The 19960-nt window shown below is 44.1% G+C and overlaps 1 protein-coding gene across 4 annotated transcripts in view; it reads left to right on the top strand.

The window, feature by feature from the left end:
• Window positions 1–19960, top strand: part of PDZD2 (PDZ domain containing 2) — a 204188-nt gene that overhangs the window by 123507 nt on the left and 60721 nt on the right. For all 4 annotated transcript variants that reach the window (XM_063422309.1, XM_063422311.1, XM_063422308.1 and 1 more), the window contains one exon: window positions 12164–12569. In XM_063422309.1, the coding sequence (XP_063278379.1) occupies window positions 12164–12569 (406 nt within the window). The remainder of the gene's footprint in view (window positions 1–12163; window positions 12570–19960) is intronic.

Below are 19960 nucleotides of genomic sequence, written 5' to 3'. Positions count from 1 at the left end.
TTTAAAATCTAAAAAAAAAAAAAAAAAAGAGGGCAGTCATTCCTGTTTTGTGTCACTTTGGATGATCAAATTGATGGCGTGATGCATTGGGAGGTACAGCCACAGTGCAGAGTGCTGTATGCTTAATTCCCTTGGCTCTGGCTTTTCCATGGGCAAGCAATGACCCAACAGCAAAAAAGACCTTTCATAGCCCTGGGGTCTGGCAGATGAAGGGGAAGAGATGCCCCTGGCCATCTTCCCTTTTTCACTGTGCAAGGTGAGCAGAGCTGGTGCTGCACCTCCTCACTGTGAAAGCGGCACACAGAACGATAACACGGAGGCAAGAAGTCTTCAGTGCAAAGCTGTTCCCCAAGAAGACAGCGAGCCTGTTTGCTTCTTTCATTTTATACATTTGTGGGTCTGGTTGTGGATTGGCTTCTGGGGTTACTACCCCTTCACTCCACTGGCCAGACCAGCTGTCAGCCAACATTATTTTCAGTCTAGAAATATGTAAACAAAAGACAGTGAAGAGAAACAAGAAAGTTTGTTTATGTTCCAAGGTATGAGAACCTGAAAAAACTGCTCTTAATATTGTGCAGAAACTAAAGAACTGACTTTATCTTATGTTCAATGTAGAAGGCTTAAAAAAACTCAGAAAAAACGGGGTGACACCTCACCATCTGGCACAGCTCTTCACTGGGCTCCCAGGAGTATTTCTGCCTGTAATGCCTCTGGTAACACAGCACCAAGTGTTTTCTGCAAGCCAGGAGCTGCTGGTGGCAACCCCAAAGGGGTCTGCTGTTTTGGGTGATTTCTCTTCTGTGGGACTGTCCCCCCCTTGCTTACGTAGGAAAGTGTCCCTGCTTGTGCCAGGGACTTCACTCAGATGGGGTGGTGCGCAGCGATGCCTGCCCTTATTTGGTTCTGTGGTCATGGATTTAGTCCTTGGTCTAGGCTGGCACACCTGCAGACACCTTTTGGATCAGCCCCTGCTCAGAGCCCAGGTCAGGGCTGCGGGCAGCTCCTCCTGAATCCATGAGGAGCAAAAATCAATGAACAGCTCTCCCTGTTGTCATGGCTTGATGGAGGTGTGAGGCAGAAATAAGTTGGGCAGAAAAGCTGTGGGGTGGTATCCTGGCATGGGATGAGGTGTGAAAACTTGCTATTTCCATTTGTTTTAATTAAGAAGAAAAATAAAGGCATTTCACTCAGCTATCATGTTCCAAGTTGAATTGCACCTGTGTTTTATTTGGTAGCATCTAATGAAGCTACAACTTGGGGCAAATCCTGATGAGGTTTGGCTGCAGAAGCAGCTGAGGAAGATTGATTTGGTGCTGGGAAAAGCCAGTTATGTTAATAACTGCAGAAAGCAGAGTCCTATCCACCCTCCTGACCTTTGAAATAATCTTCACTTCCAGGGATGTTGCTGAGAACTGTTTCTGTGATTTTAGTCCCCATCATGGCTTGCAAAGGGATGCTCGTGTGTTTTGTAGCTGGAAGAGTGGTTACAACCGTTGGCAAAATCTTTATTGAATCCAGAAACTCCACTGTATGCAAAGCATTTGTTGAAGTCATCTGCAAGCTCTAATCCGTGGGCCCTCCGAGGAGGACATGTCTGTCTTGTTTGTGTTGCAAAACCAAGTGAAAGTTGGGAAATGTTTATGGCTACTGCCATGTGTGTTCCCCAATTCTTCTCCCGTTTGGCTTCGTTCAAACTCACTATGGTAAAAACAGAAAGTAAGGATGTAATCAGAAGCTGGTTTATGTGAAGATCCATGGAAAGAGGCGAACTCCGTACAGGCAGACAGAAACATGTATCTCCAGCAGAGTACAGTTCCTTCCTTGCAAGCTGTTTCATTGCAGAGACCTGCTGTAGTTCCTAAATTTACCTGAGCATTTGATTTTGGGGATGTACAGTGTTGACGGAGGTGTCATCCTGGGGGCAGTTGTCACCTGAACAGGTGTGACACACTCAGGTCAGTGACAGCCTCAGCAACTTGGTAGATGCTGCTCTTTTGCTGGTGATCTGCTTCCAGCTGGGAATCCTGAGCATCCATCGGCGAAGTGCCTGAACTCAAAGCAGTGCACTTGCCTAGGCATAAGTAACCTCAGCCCTGTCACTGGGCAGCTCCCTGGGAAATGTTTGTTCTCATGAGGAATTGTAAAACTGAATGAGTGTCAGCACAGTTTGCTTGTTTTAGAGAGGGCGAGTCCTTTATTCTGGCCAAACGGCAGGAATTTCAAAGGTGCATTTAGGCAGTGGGAGAGAAAGGGTTTGGTGTGACTGACGGAAACTGTTGAGCAAGAGATGGTGCTTTGTGCAGGGTTATTATGGTTGGAGGCTTGTCGCAGCACGCAAGGAAAGCACGGATCAGCAAGCCCATAGTCAGAGCTGAAAGCAGTTCATCCCCAGGATTTACCATGTGTGCAGCCGGTCTCCACTGCAGAGAGTGAAACAGCAATGTTAAATAGCTAAATAAACCTCCTGTGCCTGCAGGCAATGGCCTTCAAAAGGCAAAATTATTCTTTGCAAGAGTGGGTGCAAGTGAAAGGAGATGCTGACAGCCTGATGGGAAGGGCTGAGTCTGGGCAGCCTGTAAGCATCATGGTGGCAGGTGATGGCATCACCGGGTGTGTGGAGAGGCTCACCACTTGTGGAAAAATCACTCCTTTTCCCCTCTTCCTTGGGTCTAGCTTGGGTCTAGCTCTTCCTGAAGTCACAAAAAGTAATGTATGTAGGGGTACATTTATATGAGTTCAGGCTCTTTCTCACTTGTTAGGGTTTTTGCAGTGTTGTCAGATCATACTTTCCAACTTTTCCCCTGTTCTGATGTAGGGTTCAGTTTTCCATTTTGCTGTTAGTGAACAGCTGAATTTCTCATCTTAAATACATGTTTCTGGCTTTGTGAGCTTTGTGGTCAAATTGCATCTGGGGATGCTGAATGACAGACATTTCTCCCCCCAGAAAGAAGGAAGCAGTTGATTTAAGTAGCTATCATTTTCAGTATTAGGAAGAATCCTGGAAAATGCTCAAAGTCGAGCAGTCTTCTGAAGGCGAGTAGCCCTTGCTGCTGGAACTGGCCCCCTCAAATAAATCTGAGAGTTGTGAATTTATTCCTTCTGTATCTGCCCCCCAGCAGTTGCAAGGTTATTTGAAGCCTGGCCTCTCTCTGTTAATAAGGCTCCTCTCAGGAGCTCAAGTGAGCCTGCAGTAGCATTGGAAATAAGTCTCTTATAACCCAGCATACTGCTTCCTGCTGTAAAATAGTCTTGATTAAATTTTCTGGCTTTCATTTTCACTGCTTGCAGACATCCAAACCTTCACTTCTCAGTGGAAAGAAGTACATTGGGAATTACAGCTAATGTTAAAACCTAAATAAGGTGATTTGCCAAACAATGTCGCGAAGATTGTTATTTTGATTTTGTTTCTTTTTTTTTTTTTTTTAAATTTCTCCCTCCATTTAAAGTACCATTGTAAAACTTTGTTGCTGGAATAAAAGATATTTCAGTGAGATGTTTGGGCATTTGTGATAATTTCTGCATGGGGAAAAATAGGCAGTTTTATTCCAAAGGGATGATTTCACCTCCCAGAAGCAGCCTGTACCTGCCACTAGCACTTCCCTGTGCTGCTGTAGCAGTGCTGGCTGGGGGCAGATTCAGACCCCATGGTCTAGCAGCCCTTCCGCCAGTGAACTTGACATCAGGGAGTGGTAAAAGTTACGCGTGGAAGTTTTTGTGGCATCCTCCCTGGCAGCTCTGTCTGTGCAAAAATCCTGGATTATGGTAAAGAATATTGTATGTGCTGAACTTCTCATTCGATTTTGGGTGCAAACCATTTCTCACTGGTTGAATCTATTCCTGGCTGTCACTGCTTCCTGGTGTGATTTGGAACCGGGGGCAGAATTAGATAAAAGATTTGCTGGGAGGAAGAGGGAAGGATGTGAGCTGTATGCTTAGAAAGAGGTTGTTTTAGAGGGGTGATCCTAAAATAGCGTGGAGGAAAGCAGAAAGCCCTGGAAATAGGGTGGCGAGGTGTAAACACAGTGACAAGATTTGAGAATTCAGGACAAAGTAGCAGCAGCATCACACACTGGAGGTACTTTGTACATGGGTCACATGTGGATGGCTTTTGACCCTCTCCCTTCTTCCTTCATGTGAGACGTCTGCTTTCCAGCTGTGTGGTTTATTTTGGACACTGCGCTCAGGCACGTGGTGTGATTCTTGGGATTGTGTACTGTGCAGGACCAGGAATTGCACTTGAGGATCCATGTTGTTTCCTTTCCAACTCAGAAAGCTGGAAACTTCCAGCTCAAGAGTGTCCTATGATTCTGCTCCATGTTTTGCTAATGAGAACTTGTTTGGGCTTTCCAGTATGGATTGAGTCTTACACCTTGGTAGGAACAAAATGTCATGCAGGAAAGAGCATGTCCACCTCTGGGCTTCCAGAGGAAGGGAAATTCCTCTGTTTTCTTTGGTAAAAGCGTAGAAGAGGTGTAAAACTCGACTTGCCTCTTTAAGTGCTCAGTGCAACCTCAGTTGCACAGGGGGCCATTGGAAGCTGAGAGCAGTTGCACGGGACAATGTTTGGAGTTCCAGGATCTTGTATTCTGAAGGAAGCCATCATGGTGAGAGAGACTGTGTCTGAACACCAGTAACACATCACGAGTCACTTGGTAAACACAGGTGATAATCCCCATGTGAAAATTGGTATCATTTTGTCCTGTTACAGCCAAGGTTTTTGTAATTTTTAAACTGATAACTAGCCACTTTAAATTGTTTAGTATATTGTAACTGGAAGTTATATTTGTGAACGTGGCTGCATATCCAGCTAAATGTCTGTTTGCAGCAGAGCTGAACTAACAAATTGGAGCCAGGATGGTTTTTGAATTAGCCTGCTTCTGTTTGCACGCTCTGTCACTAACCAAGGAACAAAGAGAATTTGGTTCCTTAACACACGTTAGTCCTTAACACCCATTAGTCTGTCTCTAGCACCCAAACCCAAAAAGCACTGTATTTCTGTCTACTGTGACTTGTAAATGCAGATGTGGGAGTTGTATATTTAGTAAGATCAGGACCTCTCTAAAGCCTGAGTCCAAAATCTCTGCAATCTGAATGCAGCGTCATTGCTCTGCCCTGCTAGCACAGCCTACATCAGCAAATCTCAGAGCATTTTATGATACCTGCAGTTACAAAATCTGCTAGGTTTAGGACATCCATCAGAGCTTTGGGGGATCCTCAGGTGTGGAGAATTTGTAAAGCTCCTCAAGTGATCCTATTCAGCTGTTCTGGGAGGGGAGAGGGGTCAGTGAGGCCACTCACATCCTATGTCCATGTGCAGTGTAATTTGGGGGTTCCTGCTCTGCTTGTTGCTCTCCCAAAGTCCTGGATATGCTTTTGAAGCGTCTCAACAATGTACAGGGCAGAAGTGTGTGAATTTCGTGCTGTGCCAGACTAATTGAAATTATCCTGCCTGTCTTCTCTTGACACCTGTGATGGGGATGTGATTCAGCTGGGCTTCCTTGTGTGCGGAGAGGGTGGCTGTCCTTTGGGTTTTAGAAATGGGAGGTGCAAATGCTTTGTAGCCAAAGCCAGACACTGCTCCTGTCTGCACAGTGTGTGCAACTCCCTTGCCCTGGGCAGCAGCTGCACGCATCTCTCAGCGCTGTGTAGGTGAGGGCTCTTGGTGGGAGTGGAAGTGTGTTCCCCCCATTGCCATTCTTCTCCTGTCCCTGTCTCTGCACTGCTGGGACCAGATGAGGCTGTTGGTGACATTTAAAATCCTCATCTTGAGGACTGAATTTTTAAAAGTTTGCTGTGGCTGGGTTATTTTTAAGCTGGATTGGTTCCCTCCTTGGGTTCCTTTGTACTGTTGCCCATGACTGTGCCAGCACCTGAGCAGGCAGGATATGGGGTGGGAGGAAAGCTGTGATGCTGTTTGGTGTAGGCTGATCCTGGATGTAAGGTGATTGTGAAACTGCAGTATTTAAATCCAGTGGCTTCACCACCTCAGAACCTTACAGCAACTCTGTGGGGTGCCATGTTGTTGACCCTACCTTTCCGTGGAAAGACTTGCCTGGGGTGCTATCAGGGATGTGGAGCACAGGAAGAGGAAAGGAATTCAGTCTTCCCAAATTCAAAGCCACATCATTGTGTTGATACCAGGTGGAGTGAGGTGTCTCGCTAGGCTTTGTCTCAATCCTGTGTCACAATTCCGTCTTCCAGAAAAAGCTATAGGCAGGCACAGAGTCCATGAAAGTACGGCAGCAATCCTCCCTCCTCTTCCTTTCCACCACTCCTGAGAGTTCAGGATTTCACAGTGTGCAAGGAGGTCTTGCCCAAGGCCTCCTGCCAGCCTTACCAGATATGCCTTGAAATGTAACTTCCAAAGCTGCTTTTTCTTCGAAGTTTTGCTACATCTAGTTGCTTTCTTTGCTATGAATTTAATTGTGAAAAACATGCCATGGACAAAACCACTGGATTCAGAGTTTTGTTTTTCAGAAAGCTGCCAATTTGACTGTCCTGAGAAAAATGCAGTATGCCATGGCCTCTGTGAAAATTAGGGGTGTTGCTGCTTAACCTTGGCCACAAGCTAAAGGCTGAGGGTTCCTTATCCTGAAAAAGGATATGGGAGCACCTTCTGTGTTCCCTGCACTGTTTGAATGCTGTCTGTGGGTGTGATTAGTAGCTGACCTCCATGACTGACTTCTCCTTTGCCCTTTCTGCCTTTTCTCAAGTTTATTACAGGAGGTAGAAAACATTGTGTCCCTTGTGTGTGCCACTGCTGGCAGAGTCTGGGGCAGGAAAGGGCTTGTTGGTGGTGAGATACTGGATCAAGCTCCTTCCTGGTGTGCTTCAGCTGTGTGCCCAAGAGTATGTTGAAGTAATAGCCAGCTTTACCAACACGATTGCTTTCTGCTAAGATGAATAATGGCTGGAGAGCTTTATCCTCCAAGGAGGTGGAGGAGATGGCTGGTCATTAGGTGTCTTTGCAGCTCTCAGGAGGTGGAACGTCTTGCAAGCTTGGATACAGCAAAGTTTGTCTTTGTAGGTAGATGTTCCCTTTTGCCTGCAGACATTAAGGCAGGCTTAACTCCTGGCTGAAGACATGGCCATCTGTGGAAAATTCCCATTGGTGCTTGCCAGAATGAATCCTTAGTGTGACGGGTGTTCTTGCACAGTGACGGCAGTGAGGTGAGGGTTTCATCAGGATCCATCAGTCACTATCTGTTAGTCATTAATTTGCCATACCTGAAAAGCAAGTTAGCTCATTTGCAGATGTCATGGAGAAATGTTAAGTTTAGCTTTTAAAATTCCCCTTGGGGCTGGAGGTTCTATGAGGATCTGCACTGCCTTTTGTCTTTCCAGCTTGAAGAAGATTGAGTTTCAAGACATTTTACCATTCCAAAGTCCTTCAGAAAAGAGCATAAGAATTAGTGGTCTGTCTATCCTGCAAAGGACATTATAGGTCCCAGGAGGGCTAGGCAGGGGCTCTGAAAGTGGTCATCTTGACAGATTTCTGTTCTGTGTCTTGATGAGCTGCACAATGGGCTGGCTAGTGAGATGTCGGTGATGTTGTGTATGTATCATTTCCAAAGCAGTTTCTGATCTGTCAGGATGAAGAGTTTTGGAGAAATACTAAATAGTATTATTAGTGTGAAATAAACATACTTCAATATTTCTGACCCTAAAGTGGATCCAGATGCTTTCTTACAGCTGCTGGATCTGCTTTGATTTTTCCATGGCTCAGTGTGGCTGTCTGTATTTGTTCAAGCGAGATAGGATGTGACAGAGAGCTTGTCATGCTCTTGTCAAGTCAGTAAACCTTTATATTTATAGATGCACACACTCAAAAAAATATATATATGTAAAAAAAAGACAAAATTACTGTCCTAGTCTAAGACACTATTTCCGAGTCTGACACTTCACGTATATGCCAAGGAAGTTGGAATAAACTCAGTGAGTTTATCACTGAAATTTTTTATGATCACAGCAGTTAGTTCAGCTTTGTAGGGGAGAAATGGGATTTGGCTGAATAACTCAAAATAGTCTCCCAAGGAAGAGAGTGTGTGTTTCTGCCTTTATAGCTGTGATACAAGAAGGGTATTAAGTGTCCCTTGATACCAGCTACAGGTTGCGTTTTCCAACCTGTGCTGAGCTTTGCAGGAGGTAACTTTCCAGCTCTGTTTCAAGAATGAAACAATTTTCCTCTGGTTTTAAGGATTATTAACATTTTCATGGTTTTTCTACTACAGAGAAAAACAAGTCTTCCCCACTGCTTAAGGGTTATGTTTTATATGGGTTGGGGTTTTACCAGCACTGGTGCCAGGGTAAGATCAAAGCAGCAGGAGCAGCTGGGTGGTCCTTTCTGCTGAGCATGCCAGTAGGAAATATTTCCAAGCCAGTATTTCAATGTCTTTTTTTAGATCCTGTTTGTGGAGATGATGCTGCAGTGTCTGAGGGGACTCCCAGCTGTGCCAGTGAGATTTAACACTACCTTGCAAAGACTGAAAAATACAGAAAATGTGAATTTAGATAAATCAAAGCTGAATTAGGGATGTTTTTTGTCCACACACCTTCTCCATCCAGGCTGAGGTCTTGTGTTCAAACTGAGGGACAATTGGGAGGTTGCAGCTGATTCCCCACATCTGTGCTGAGTGCTGCTGTGTATGCTCATCAGCTCTGATTCTGCCCTGCCTGAGACACAGTTGGTGTATTGATTGCTAAAATCTCTGTGAGTGCTCTACAGGGACCAAATCTAAAAAAAAAAAAAAAAAAAAAGCTTTTCTGCATTGCACACATTAAACCCCTAGAGAAGGGAGATTTGTGATCCTATCTTTTTGGAGTTTTCTTCTGTCCAGGGACTGTATAATTACATTTTATTGAGTCTATCCCACTACTCCCTTCTGGCATGGGATGGTCGTGGATTGATGGAAAACAATTCAAAATCGGAAGGTTCTCACTCATTTAATACAATCTTACCTGCTCTTTGTACAGTGTTGAGGGCTTGCTATGCTCCCCTGGTGGTTTTTTTTCTTTTTACTCAAACAGGAAAGAAATAGCAAAGGAAAAGGAAACCAGCTAAGTAGGTGGCATGTACTTAGCAGAAATTGCAGGTGGCTCAGGCTCCTCCTTGGTTATCATCCCTATCTTGGGAGGGCAGTGCAATAAAATGACCACAATTTCTTCATATATTATTTTCAACTTGTCTCCTATCTTGTGGTATGAGTTTAGTGCTCTGTTGGTGCTGGTTGTTGTGGTCTTTAGTTTGAAACGAACTCTTGAATAGTGATGTCACTTACTGCATCACTGGTCCCAGCTGGACTTAGCCTGTCTAGAAATACCTGACATGATCCACTGTATGCAGTGACTTGCTGCCATGCAAAGGTATTTGCTCACTGACCCAGAGAATACATTTTTTTTTTCTTCATGGAAACTTACTGTGTTCTTTGAACTGCTGAGAAGTACTCAAGAAGACATAAGTCCATGAGTTACTACAGGCTACATGCCTGGAACATGCAGGCCATCTCAACATATGGAGTAAATCAGCACAGCTCTGCTAACTTCAGTGCAGCTGCATCTATAACCATGTGCTGTAACCCTGCTCCAAGCTGAAGGGATGATTCCCGTGTATGATGGGTGAATAGGAAAAAAACCTCCCTTTTTTCTTAAAGCTTTACACTTTATGAACAGGAGTAATTAACAGAATAAATTACAAACAGAATAATGGGCCATGAGTGGAGGTGAAATAGTAAATTATTTTTTGTCTCTCTGGAATTACTTTATTTGGACATATGCTAAGTTCCCTCTTGTTCCATGTACTTCCTAAATCAAGTAGTTTATATGCATGCACTTGGTTACTGGCACTAAAAAATACATCAGTAATTAGTTCAGAGATTGGTGTTCCAAAAAGCTCCATATAAATGCACCTGCACAGAAACAAGTCAGGCAGAGTTGACCCTGCACAGAGACAGGGTGGGCAGCACCCACATAAGCCACAAGACTATGGGAAGAGGAGCTGCTTTCCTGTTTCCATGTGCCAGGAGAAGCAGTGCTATCAGGCTTATGTGTGATGGATCAGAGTGCAGTGGTATTGCTGCAAGCAAAAGTAATGAATTTTAATCAACTTTACTGGCTGCCTTGAAATTTGAGTTGAAAGATAAATGTGAAAAACAGGCAGCCCGTATTGTTTCTGGAACAGAAATGCCCGTTTTCAGTTGATTAAAAGAATTCTTCTTTTAACTACATAATCAGAAATAATTCCATGCTAGCTCAGGATTTTTTTATACGCTAACTCCTCAGGTCCTGCCAGCTTCATGTGTCTCCCAGAGCCAAGTGTCACCTTGTGGCCACCCAGACAGTTGACCTTTGCTGCCGAGATTTCTCATCTGGCGGGGCTTATTGGCTGTCTGCTTTCAGCTGTTTGCAAAAAGATGGGTTTAGGGCTTTATTTAAATATTCTTTATGTCTGGGTTAGGTGAGGAAAAAGGGATTGCCTGCTGAAAACTGAAAGGACTGTCCAGGGAGTTGGAGTTTGATTTATATTCATTGGGAACTTTGGCACAGTAAGCATACTTGTCCTTCCCATCTGTGGCTTCAGGGCTGCTTTTAAGGTTATTTAGTTGTGGTATTCATTTGAACATCAGTCTTCCTAATTAAATATAAGTGATTTGAATGCCGATGTTGTCTGTGGGGGATATTGAAGCTTTTGGAAGAAGTGGAGTGAAAATACTAGCTCTTTTTCCTGGACAGAGGCACACACCCATCATATTACTTCCAGCCACTGCCAGGCTGGTCTGGCTTACTTTGAGTAGTTGAGAGTGCTTCCCTCACTCCTTTGCTTCAGGGTTTATCATAGCTGCTTTTCCTGTTTTGCCATTAGGTCACCTCTGTGCAGGATTAAGTTTGAAGGATTTATTTTATGGCCAAACAATTTTTAAGAAAGGGAAATGGAAAATTAGCCTACAAGCAGCAGAGAGGGAAAAAATTGGTGGCAGACTCATGAGTAGTTCCTCCTCCCTCAAGCACAAGTGCTGTGCTATTTTTTCTTAAGATCTGTGGTTCAACTCCACACCTAGTTTCTCATCTCTTCTAAAAGCTGTAGGTTCAGCAACTGCTCCGTATTACTGAAGAGTTCATTTTGTTGCAGCTGCAGCAGAGGCTTATTTGATGCTCTGGGAAGCTCATGCTGTCTTCACTAGTGTGAAAGGCAATATAGTTTTGGGGCCTAAATTAGTGTGAAAGGGCACATACAAACCTGCTATGTACAAATTCCAGCTTGTTTGTACTCTCAGTTGGTTACACCCTTGGCTCAGAACCCAAATATTTCAAGAATTAGGGTTGAGGTATATCCTTTCCTAAAAGAAGCATGAAGTTAGCTTCCCCTTTTGCAGTGGGTGCAGTTTCTGTAAGGTCACAGAGGCTTTGTTTGAAGCAGAAATGTTAATTCCTCCAAGGCGTGTCCGGACACTTTGCGAGGGCAGGTGATGCTTTGGTCTGGTAGGAGAACCTGGGTGCTGCTCCTTGCACAACTGAGATGACTTGGCCTGTGTTTTGATTGGAATATGCTCGCTATGAGGGAAACCCACCTGATTTCCATGTCCCTATAAAGTGGCTGAGTTGCTTTGTAGTGCCGTGCTTTGCTGTACTGGGGCCATTGGTGCAGTGCCTGCTTACCCTAGTGGCTGATATTAGTTTTCCCAGTGGCCACATCCAAGTGGCATGTACGTATGCTGAAGCAGAAGATTACTTTCACTAAGGAGGTTCATTTCACATGCAGATGCTCTATGGGCCTCTGCACAAATGAATCGTGCCTGATTTTCAATTTCTTTTAGAAAATACTTCTTTATTTTAATACTCTGCTGGAAACATTCTCTGCTCTGCATTTCTTACTCTACCTTTACATGTTGCTGTGCTGCATATATGGAGGTCAGGGCATGTGAACTGGTGGCACTTACCAGCTGTCATGTTATGCTGTGGTGGGATCGGCATGTAGGGCTGTTAATTACTCCTGATATTTTCTTCTGATACTGAGGAGAGAGAGTGTTTGCCAATGCTAACATGTCCATGCACCAGGTAATCAGCTGGCTGAGACAGCGCATGTACATGATGGGGTGCAGCGAGTTGGGATGCCGGGGCGGGATGTGGGCACTGCACACAGGATCCTCACGCATCCCTTTCCTTGCAGTTACCTGGCCGAGCAGTGCTGGAATGGCGGCTTCGTCTACCTGATCATGTTGCGCCGCATCAAGCGCAAAGCCCCTCTGCCGCCTCCCTCCAACGGCAACAACAGCAACAGCTGCGACCCCAAAGCCAAGCCCAGCCCCGAGCCTGGAGATAGAGCTGCTCAAAATGGGAAAAGGACCAGGAAGTTTGGGGTCATCACCAGGACACCAGGCAGCAAGGACAGCAAGGAGAAGCTGGGCGCAGAGCACGGGAACGGGCACTGCACCCCCATGGAGGTGGAGGTTGCTCAGCCAGAGAACTCTGAAGCAGAGAGCAACGGGGAAGAGCAGCACCAGGGCACCGGGCCACTGTACCGGGGACGGCTGTCAGATGCTGGCATGCCAGACATTGGGGACCAGGCTGCCCAGGTATGTTTGCTTTGTTTCTTCTAGAGAAGAAGGCAGCAGGTGTGCAAGCAAATTAGGTTGATTTCTCAAGCGGTTCCCTGGTTTCAATGCTCTGACCTTGGGCTGAGCCTGTAGGTGATGATACAAGCTGTCAGGGCATCCGGCTGTGGGATGGGGTCTAAAATGGGGGCAGGAGAATTGGAGAGTTAAATAATAATTGTTGGAAACCTCTGTCATACTCCATCTCTGATGGAGGACAGGTCCTTCCATCTCCTGATCTGTCAGGGTTGGCCTCAGGATTTTTTGTTGAGACAGCTGATGACCCTGCAACACTGGAGCAGGAGGTGTCAGTAGAAGATGGTAATTTTGTCCTTTGGGGTGTCATGTCTAGCTCTGCCTGGACTTGATGTCACCTTACAGTTCATGTTAACATTGGGATTGAAGCTTCCCTTTTTGATGCACCAGACCACGTTGCATGTATTTGTGTTATGAAACTTGATTGGCCAGTGTCTGGGAACCACATGGAAGTAATTGTGGATTTTGCTCGGAGTTGTTGAGATGGACAGTTTGTTAATGTTTGGGCAACAGTGGGATCGAGGCTTTCATTGCTTCTCTCATCCTAAAGGAGATCTTGGGGTTTGTTGCCTGTCTAGAATTGCAGCATTGCTGGATGGAGGAAAATAACCCAAGCCTTGATCAGGTTTCAGTATGCATCTATCACCAGAAGCACTGTCTGCCAATCTTTCCAGAGGCACTGATAGTATAAACAGATGAAGGCTACTTTGTTGGGCTTGGGGCTGGCTGCAGCAGCTGGTTTTGGTTTTAAGACTTCAAAGCTGGTAACAAAGTACTGTGAGTGGACATCTCATCACTAAATTCTGTTGATAAAAGCAGGGGATTAAACGTGCCCTCTGAATTAGTCCTCCTCAGCACTATTCCAGTGGTGATTGTGGTTGTGAAGTTACAGTAATTTAATTTAAAGTACTTCGTAGGAGCTAAAAGCAATTTTAAAAAAACTGTGGTTTTTTAAAGACACATAATTGCAAAAACTTGCTCTTTGCATCAGTGAGACACGTTGAATTTTATGGTGCAACAGAAAGAGTAGGATGTTTTTGTGTGTGTTCTTGCAAGCCTCAAAACTGTAGTCATTTTGAAAGAAAACATGAAAAGCTTAAAAATAAATAAATGAATCATTTGGTACTTTGAAAGTTCTGGTCCATATAAAGGATTCGTGAATCTGCTCTGAAGATGCGTAATTAAACACATGTTATAGATAAAGTTGATCAGACTTTTTTTTGAAGTGGAAAGCCAAAATATATATATGTAAAAAGAGAGAAACTCTTGATCCCGAGCCATCTTATGCTAGTGCTACCTTGATGTTTTGAATAATTTTGGTCTGAGGAGTAAACTGTTACATTCAGAACATATATGTATCAATGTGAGCAATAAATACATTTTTAATGTGAAGCACATACAGGATGGCTTTGTAAAATGTAAAAACATAGCTGAGGCACTGGAAAAATTCAAGAGCTGTAATCTGTTCAGTTGTGGTGTAGTGTTGTTTAGTAAAATTGCTTCTCTAGTTTCTGGGGTTTTTTGTTGTTTTTTTTTTTTTAATTTCCTTCCCCCCCTAATATTTTGCTTCGAAATATGACCTCTGTCTATGTCAGTACTAATTACATTTTCCTGACATTTGAATGAGGAGAAATGTGAATAGCTGGAGCCTGAATAGCATGCCTAGCTCATCCTTTGCTTTTTAAAGGGGGCCTTATATAGGCCCATCACTTAGAGCATCTGTGGGGTAGCTGCTATCAGAGTAATGACTGAATTAATTCAGTTTCTTAATAAGTATTGAACAGGAAGAGTGAATAAAATTTTCAAAATTACTTATTTTCTGTTAAAAAAGAAGAAAAGAGGCAAGGAATAATTACACTTGGGAACCTCAGATCTCACTTCCAGCTCCATTCTCAAAGCGTGACCTGGCACTCAGACATGTGAGATACAGTCGTGTCAGGAGCCTTTTGAAAACGGCATCCAGGATGTCCTGTCAGAAGTTGCAGCCTCCTTCCAGGCTTCAAAGGATGAGCCAAACCTCCCGTAGCCGCAGGATGAGTTATCACCTCCTGAGCAGGGGCAGGGTGCATTGGCAGGGCACCCCCTCCATGGGGAAAGCAGCTGCATCCCTACTACCTGCCCCGTGCTTGCCATCTCCTCCATGTGTTGATTAATTCAATAATCAGGGCTATCAGCCCTGTGCCATTGGGGAGCACTGTGTTTGTTTTCAGGTGAGCCAACCTGTGGCAGACTAGGGGTTGTTTGCAGAAGTGGTGGGAGAAAAGGCTTCGAGAAGCCACTCAGGGACTAGCATAGATGTGGGAGGACCTCGCTGGTCCCACCCCAGGAGATGATTGGAGCTTTACTAAAACTGAAATGTGGAGTCCAGAAAAATTCTTTTTTTTTCTCTCTCTGCAAGAAGTTAGTTTGAAGTTATTGTAACCAGAATATGGGGAAAGAGGTGGGATTGATCTGCATGTCTTCAGCCACTGCTGTGCTGATCCCAGTGGCTAGCTCAAGGCCAGTGCCTAGGAGATAATGTGCTAGGAGAGCTTTTGAGGCATCTATGCACCATTTCAGTGCCTTTTGCTTTCAGGGAGCTTCTCCCACAAGAGTGGGGTTGTTCAACCATTTTCTCCCGCATTTTCTCTGTGTGTGCTGCTCATAACAGCAATGCTGGATTGTGAAACGACAGGCGAGATGAATACTGTTTGTAAGTGAACCTGCCAGGGGATTCCTGTGTTACTGGTTTGTGTGTGTGTGCCTATCCCCTTCCTCAGGCTTGTTTTCATCTCTCAGATCTCGATCTGTCTCTCCTTGCATTTGGCATTGCTATTGCTGTGTATAAACAAATCTGCTAGGCTGTCTGCTGGTATGTAACCCTCAGTAAATATTGTACCTGTCAATTAGCAGGCATTTAATGTTTACAGGTGGTTAAGTTATGCTGCAATATTTTTAGGGTGAACCTAAATGACTTTTAAAAAATGTGGGGATTCAAAGCAGCAAAGCTGTGTATCTGCCTGACAGGAAGATCTCTAAGATCTGGAAAGCAGACCTGACCTTGGAGAGGACCCAGGCTGGCAGCAGTGGGAGTCAAGGGCAATGATTTAAAATTAGGCAGTCTCTGAGCTGGAGTAATGACCCATCACATCCTGTAAAGATTGGGGAGCTTAAACACAGATATCAAAGTTTACTTCTTTTATTCAGTGGCCTGAGACAGGTAGTTTTGCAGGGTAATTATAGAGGCACAGATGGAAGAGGAATATGGGAAGGGGCTCCTGGAATGTGCTAGGAATGGTAAAGGGAAACTGTGAGCCTTCCTCCCAATATACCAGTGCTGTGGTTTCAACGTGTTAACAGGTAGGACAGAATGCCTCAGTTTTGTTCTCAGTTTCTCTGTCCTTGTCTTTTTGGAAGATCTGTGGAGTGCTTCTGTAGTTGTTCAGCCCCTAAGGAGTGCCCAAAGATGGCCAGATACAGCTGGCATGGGCTGGGGTCAGAAGTAGGACTGAGGTTTGCAAAGACCGGATGAGGAGTGTGAGGGACTAGAGTCTCCTTGTCAAAGAGAGCTTAAACTGATCCAAGTTTGGCTGGCATGATGAGAAGTTTGATTTTCAGGTTTGGCCAGGTTTGGCTTTCACTGGTGAAACCAGAGGAAGCTTGTACAAAGATGACTTTTACCAGAACAGACTAGCCACCTTGGCTTCCTCTGGCCCCAGCAGGATGCTCTGAAATTCCTTAAAAACCCAGCTGTAAAAAGCAAAACCAAGACATCCCCAGAATGCCCTTGGATTCTCCTACTTCTTTATAAGCATCCAAATTACTACGGTCTTGAAATCCAGATCCAAATTTAGCAATGACTGGTGGAAACTGTGTAAAGGCCATTGGGCAGAGTGAAAATGCTCTAATAGTTAAGGGAGACAGGTGAGATGGTCTGGGGCTGTGCATTTCAGTATTTCTCCAGTGGCAAAGACACATGGCATGGGAGGAGTTCAGGGTGTTCTGGGTGGTTGTGGCACTGTTGGGTGCGGTTTTAGTGGGATGCCTTACCAGGCTGGAAACATCAGCAGCATCTGGTGCTTCTGCAAACTGTGTGTGATGCTCTTCTGAAGTCAGTGTACCATCTATTAACAAAATGAGAGAAAGAGGAAGGCAAAGGAATGTTAATGGCTTGCCTAATAGAGGTTTTTGGGCAGGTCTGGGTTACAGCACTGCTTCAGGATCTTGGCTCCATGCTGTTAACCCTATTGCTCTGATCTCAGCCCCCAGAGCAGTGTGCCTGCCTAGCCAGCTTTGGTCTTACAGACCAACTGAGCCCAGCTTGCATGGACTACAACCCTCTCCAGACGTGTGAGCCTGTGCACAGGTGCACACAGACATGTCTGTATGTAGAGAACCAGCCAGGAGTTCCTTTTATACTGCATGGTACATTTTATCAGCAACTCTCTTCATTCTTTGGGCCAATTATTGCTTTCTTACTGACATGGCTCATCTCGGGTGGGGATGAATGCTGTTGAATTGCGTTTTACTTTGCAGTTAGGGAAGGCTGACAGCCTTTCTACAGCAGTACTTGCCAATTAGTATTGGTAAATACCAGTATTACCTTGACTTTTGCTTAGTGGAAAATGTTCCTCATCTTGCCAAGCAGAAGAGGAAGGCTAATAGCACATTACAGGAATCAAACCGTGAGGCTTGAGATAATGTAATGGCTTTAAACATTTTACTATTTTGTTAAGCTTGATAGGAAAAAAAATTCCTACCCTTTTGCTGTACCAAAATGTAAAACTTGCTGTGAGCAAGGTAGTCCAGTGAAGCTACTGAAGCTAAGGTGCCTTACATCATTTTTTTGGCAACCTAAGCAGTAATTACTGTTTCATCAAGGCTTTTATGGGATTCTTATGATGCACGATTTAGACATAAATAACACTGGTTTTAGGTGTTAATGTAGATACTTTTAGTCATGTAAAGGCCTTCCTCAGACTCTGATTCAGTTATTAATGTGTTTTTATCTGTTGCGTTTTCTTCCAACATTCATTAACATGGATCCTGGGGCTATCTACTGTCTTGAAGTTTTAATGTGCACTGTGATAAGCATGTCTTCCTTCTTTGTTGCCTGTTTTGGGTTGTAAACTCTCTTAGGGACAAGGGCTGTCTTTTAATTGTAGCTGTACAGCACTGACAAACTTGACCTTGTTTTTGCTTGGGGTTTTAGGAGGTGCTTTGATGTAAGTAGCAGTGAAATTACAGTTAATATTTTTTGCTGCCAGTCATGTTCCACCTTGCCATAAAACAACAATCATCACAATTTTCTGGGGTTAACTTGCTTGCTGCCAAATTTTTTCAACTGACTTAAGATTCTGCCTGCCTTTGCTGTGATTTAAGTGATAGCTGCAGCTGTGGTGCTGTAGACTTTGAGTAGCAGCCTGTCCTTTTATCTTGTTTTTGTACTGAATTTTCGAAGGGTTCTTGGATGTAGAGATAGTCAGGTAATGGATAAGTTACAATGTGTTGGTTTTACTGTGTCACCTTGAAACAAGGTCTTCACTCTTGGAAATGAGCTATCCCCAAAGGTAGCACAGGAATGTTGGAGGTTCTGTTGCAGGAAGTCTCACCATACTCAGCTATCATAAACCACAGGTGAAAGCATGCCTATGAAGGCATTTCCCACCTACATGGAAAGTGGGTGTTTGGACCTTTTTTCTTAATATTTTGATATTAAAGATATTAATATCAAAATATTACCATGTTAAAGATACAGCAAACCCACAACTGAAATGCAAATGACTAGCTTTAGCTGAAATTCAAGTTCACACCATTTTATATTTTAATCATTACGTGCGAATAGTTGAAACCAAGTGGACATGCCTAAAATTAGAGTACATTCTCTGCTTAGGTGCTGTAAGGTTTCAGGCATTTGTTGGAATTATAAAGTTGCATCACTTATTTTTTAAGGCAGAGTGCTGAAAGTACTGAGCAAACCTGAAAGATTCCTGCTGTGGACAGATGTAATATCAGTTCCCATGAGACACCCCTCTTTAGCTGACATCAGTGTGTGGTGACCTACTCTAGGCTGGGCTTTAATCTGCTGCAGGTTGTAAGGGTGTTTTCTGAGAAACTTCAGACTAACCAACTAGGCATTCCCAAAAGCCCACCAAGAGCATTGAGAGTGGGACACAAAACACCTGTAGCCCTTAAAAGCCTGAGCTCCTCAGGGTCAGAGACAGAGGAGAAAATCCTTTGTCTGATCTCACAATAATGATTCAGCCAATGGCAAGAGTGGAACGGTTCAGAGAGGTGCAATCCAGATGGTGATGGTTCAGGATGACTAATGATTCCAGCAGACTTTTGTAAGGGGTGATGGTATAGTGTAGTTCAAGTGCTTGCACTGGCTGATAAAATGCTTAAAGCCCTTGCCAAGGAAATGATGTCAGCAAGCAGTCTGTCTTGGGAGATGGATCTCTGGGTGACAGTCTTGCTTAAAGTCATGGAATTTTCATCCACTCTGCTGTGCTGCCTGTTTTGTGTATTTTAATTATGTGTTTGTGTTTGGAAGAGGGTATGTTTTCACTTTTTACTGTTCCCCAGGCTTCATCCCCTAGGACACGTCTCTTTTCATGGGGAAAGTACTCACATTTTAGTGAAAAGATGCCAAGTGTCTGGCAGCTGTTTGTCCAAACAAGGGGACTTGTGAGATCAGGAGCTGACACTTGAACGCAATCACAGTTGTGTCTGTGCTCCTGGCTCCTACTTTGAGGACGTGGAGAATTCATATCCTCAATATTGTGTGATTCCTGTTGGATTTGGGGATTTCCCCCTGCTTTTAAGTAGTGTAGGAGGCCCACTGTATGGATTGCATCAGCCAGAGGTAGAACCCATAGGTTTCAATGGTTCAGCATTAAGAAACTTTCATAGGCCGTAAGGATGGACAAAGAACTTCTGTCTCAGAATAATTTATTGATAAAGAAATTTAAGATTATTTTTCTCTCCTACTTTTGATTTTTCTTGGAATTGTTTCGCTTGCTTGTGCAACAATGAAACAAAACCCAGGGTAGTAGATGAAAGCAGGAGTCCTGCTTTCATATCAGCCTTAAAAATAACCTGTCTATGATTAGATTAAAAATACACTAATTATCCACTAATGAAATAATTGCTTTGTTATGAATCTGCAAAAATCAGATTTTGGCATGATTTTCTGGTACTGAGTCATTCACATTAATATCTGTGATGTGGGGAGTGATGGCTTTTGACTGTGTCTTAAGACTGGTGTGTTCAAGCTGCTCATGTGGTATGTGATGGTGCAAGTAAATTCACCAGCTGCCGATCTGTCTGTCCCACCTGCCTGCTGGGGAGTGGGGAAT

This window comes from Prinia subflava, chromosome Z, assembly GCF_021018805.1.
Source record: "Prinia subflava isolate CZ2003 ecotype Zambia chromosome Z, Cam_Psub_1.2, whole genome shotgun sequence".
NCBI classification, from domain to species: Eukaryota; Metazoa; Chordata; class Aves; order Passeriformes; family Cisticolidae; genus Prinia; species Prinia subflava.
Note: the sequence above shows the minus strand (reverse complement) of the source record. Positions and strands in the feature narration are given on the sequence as shown.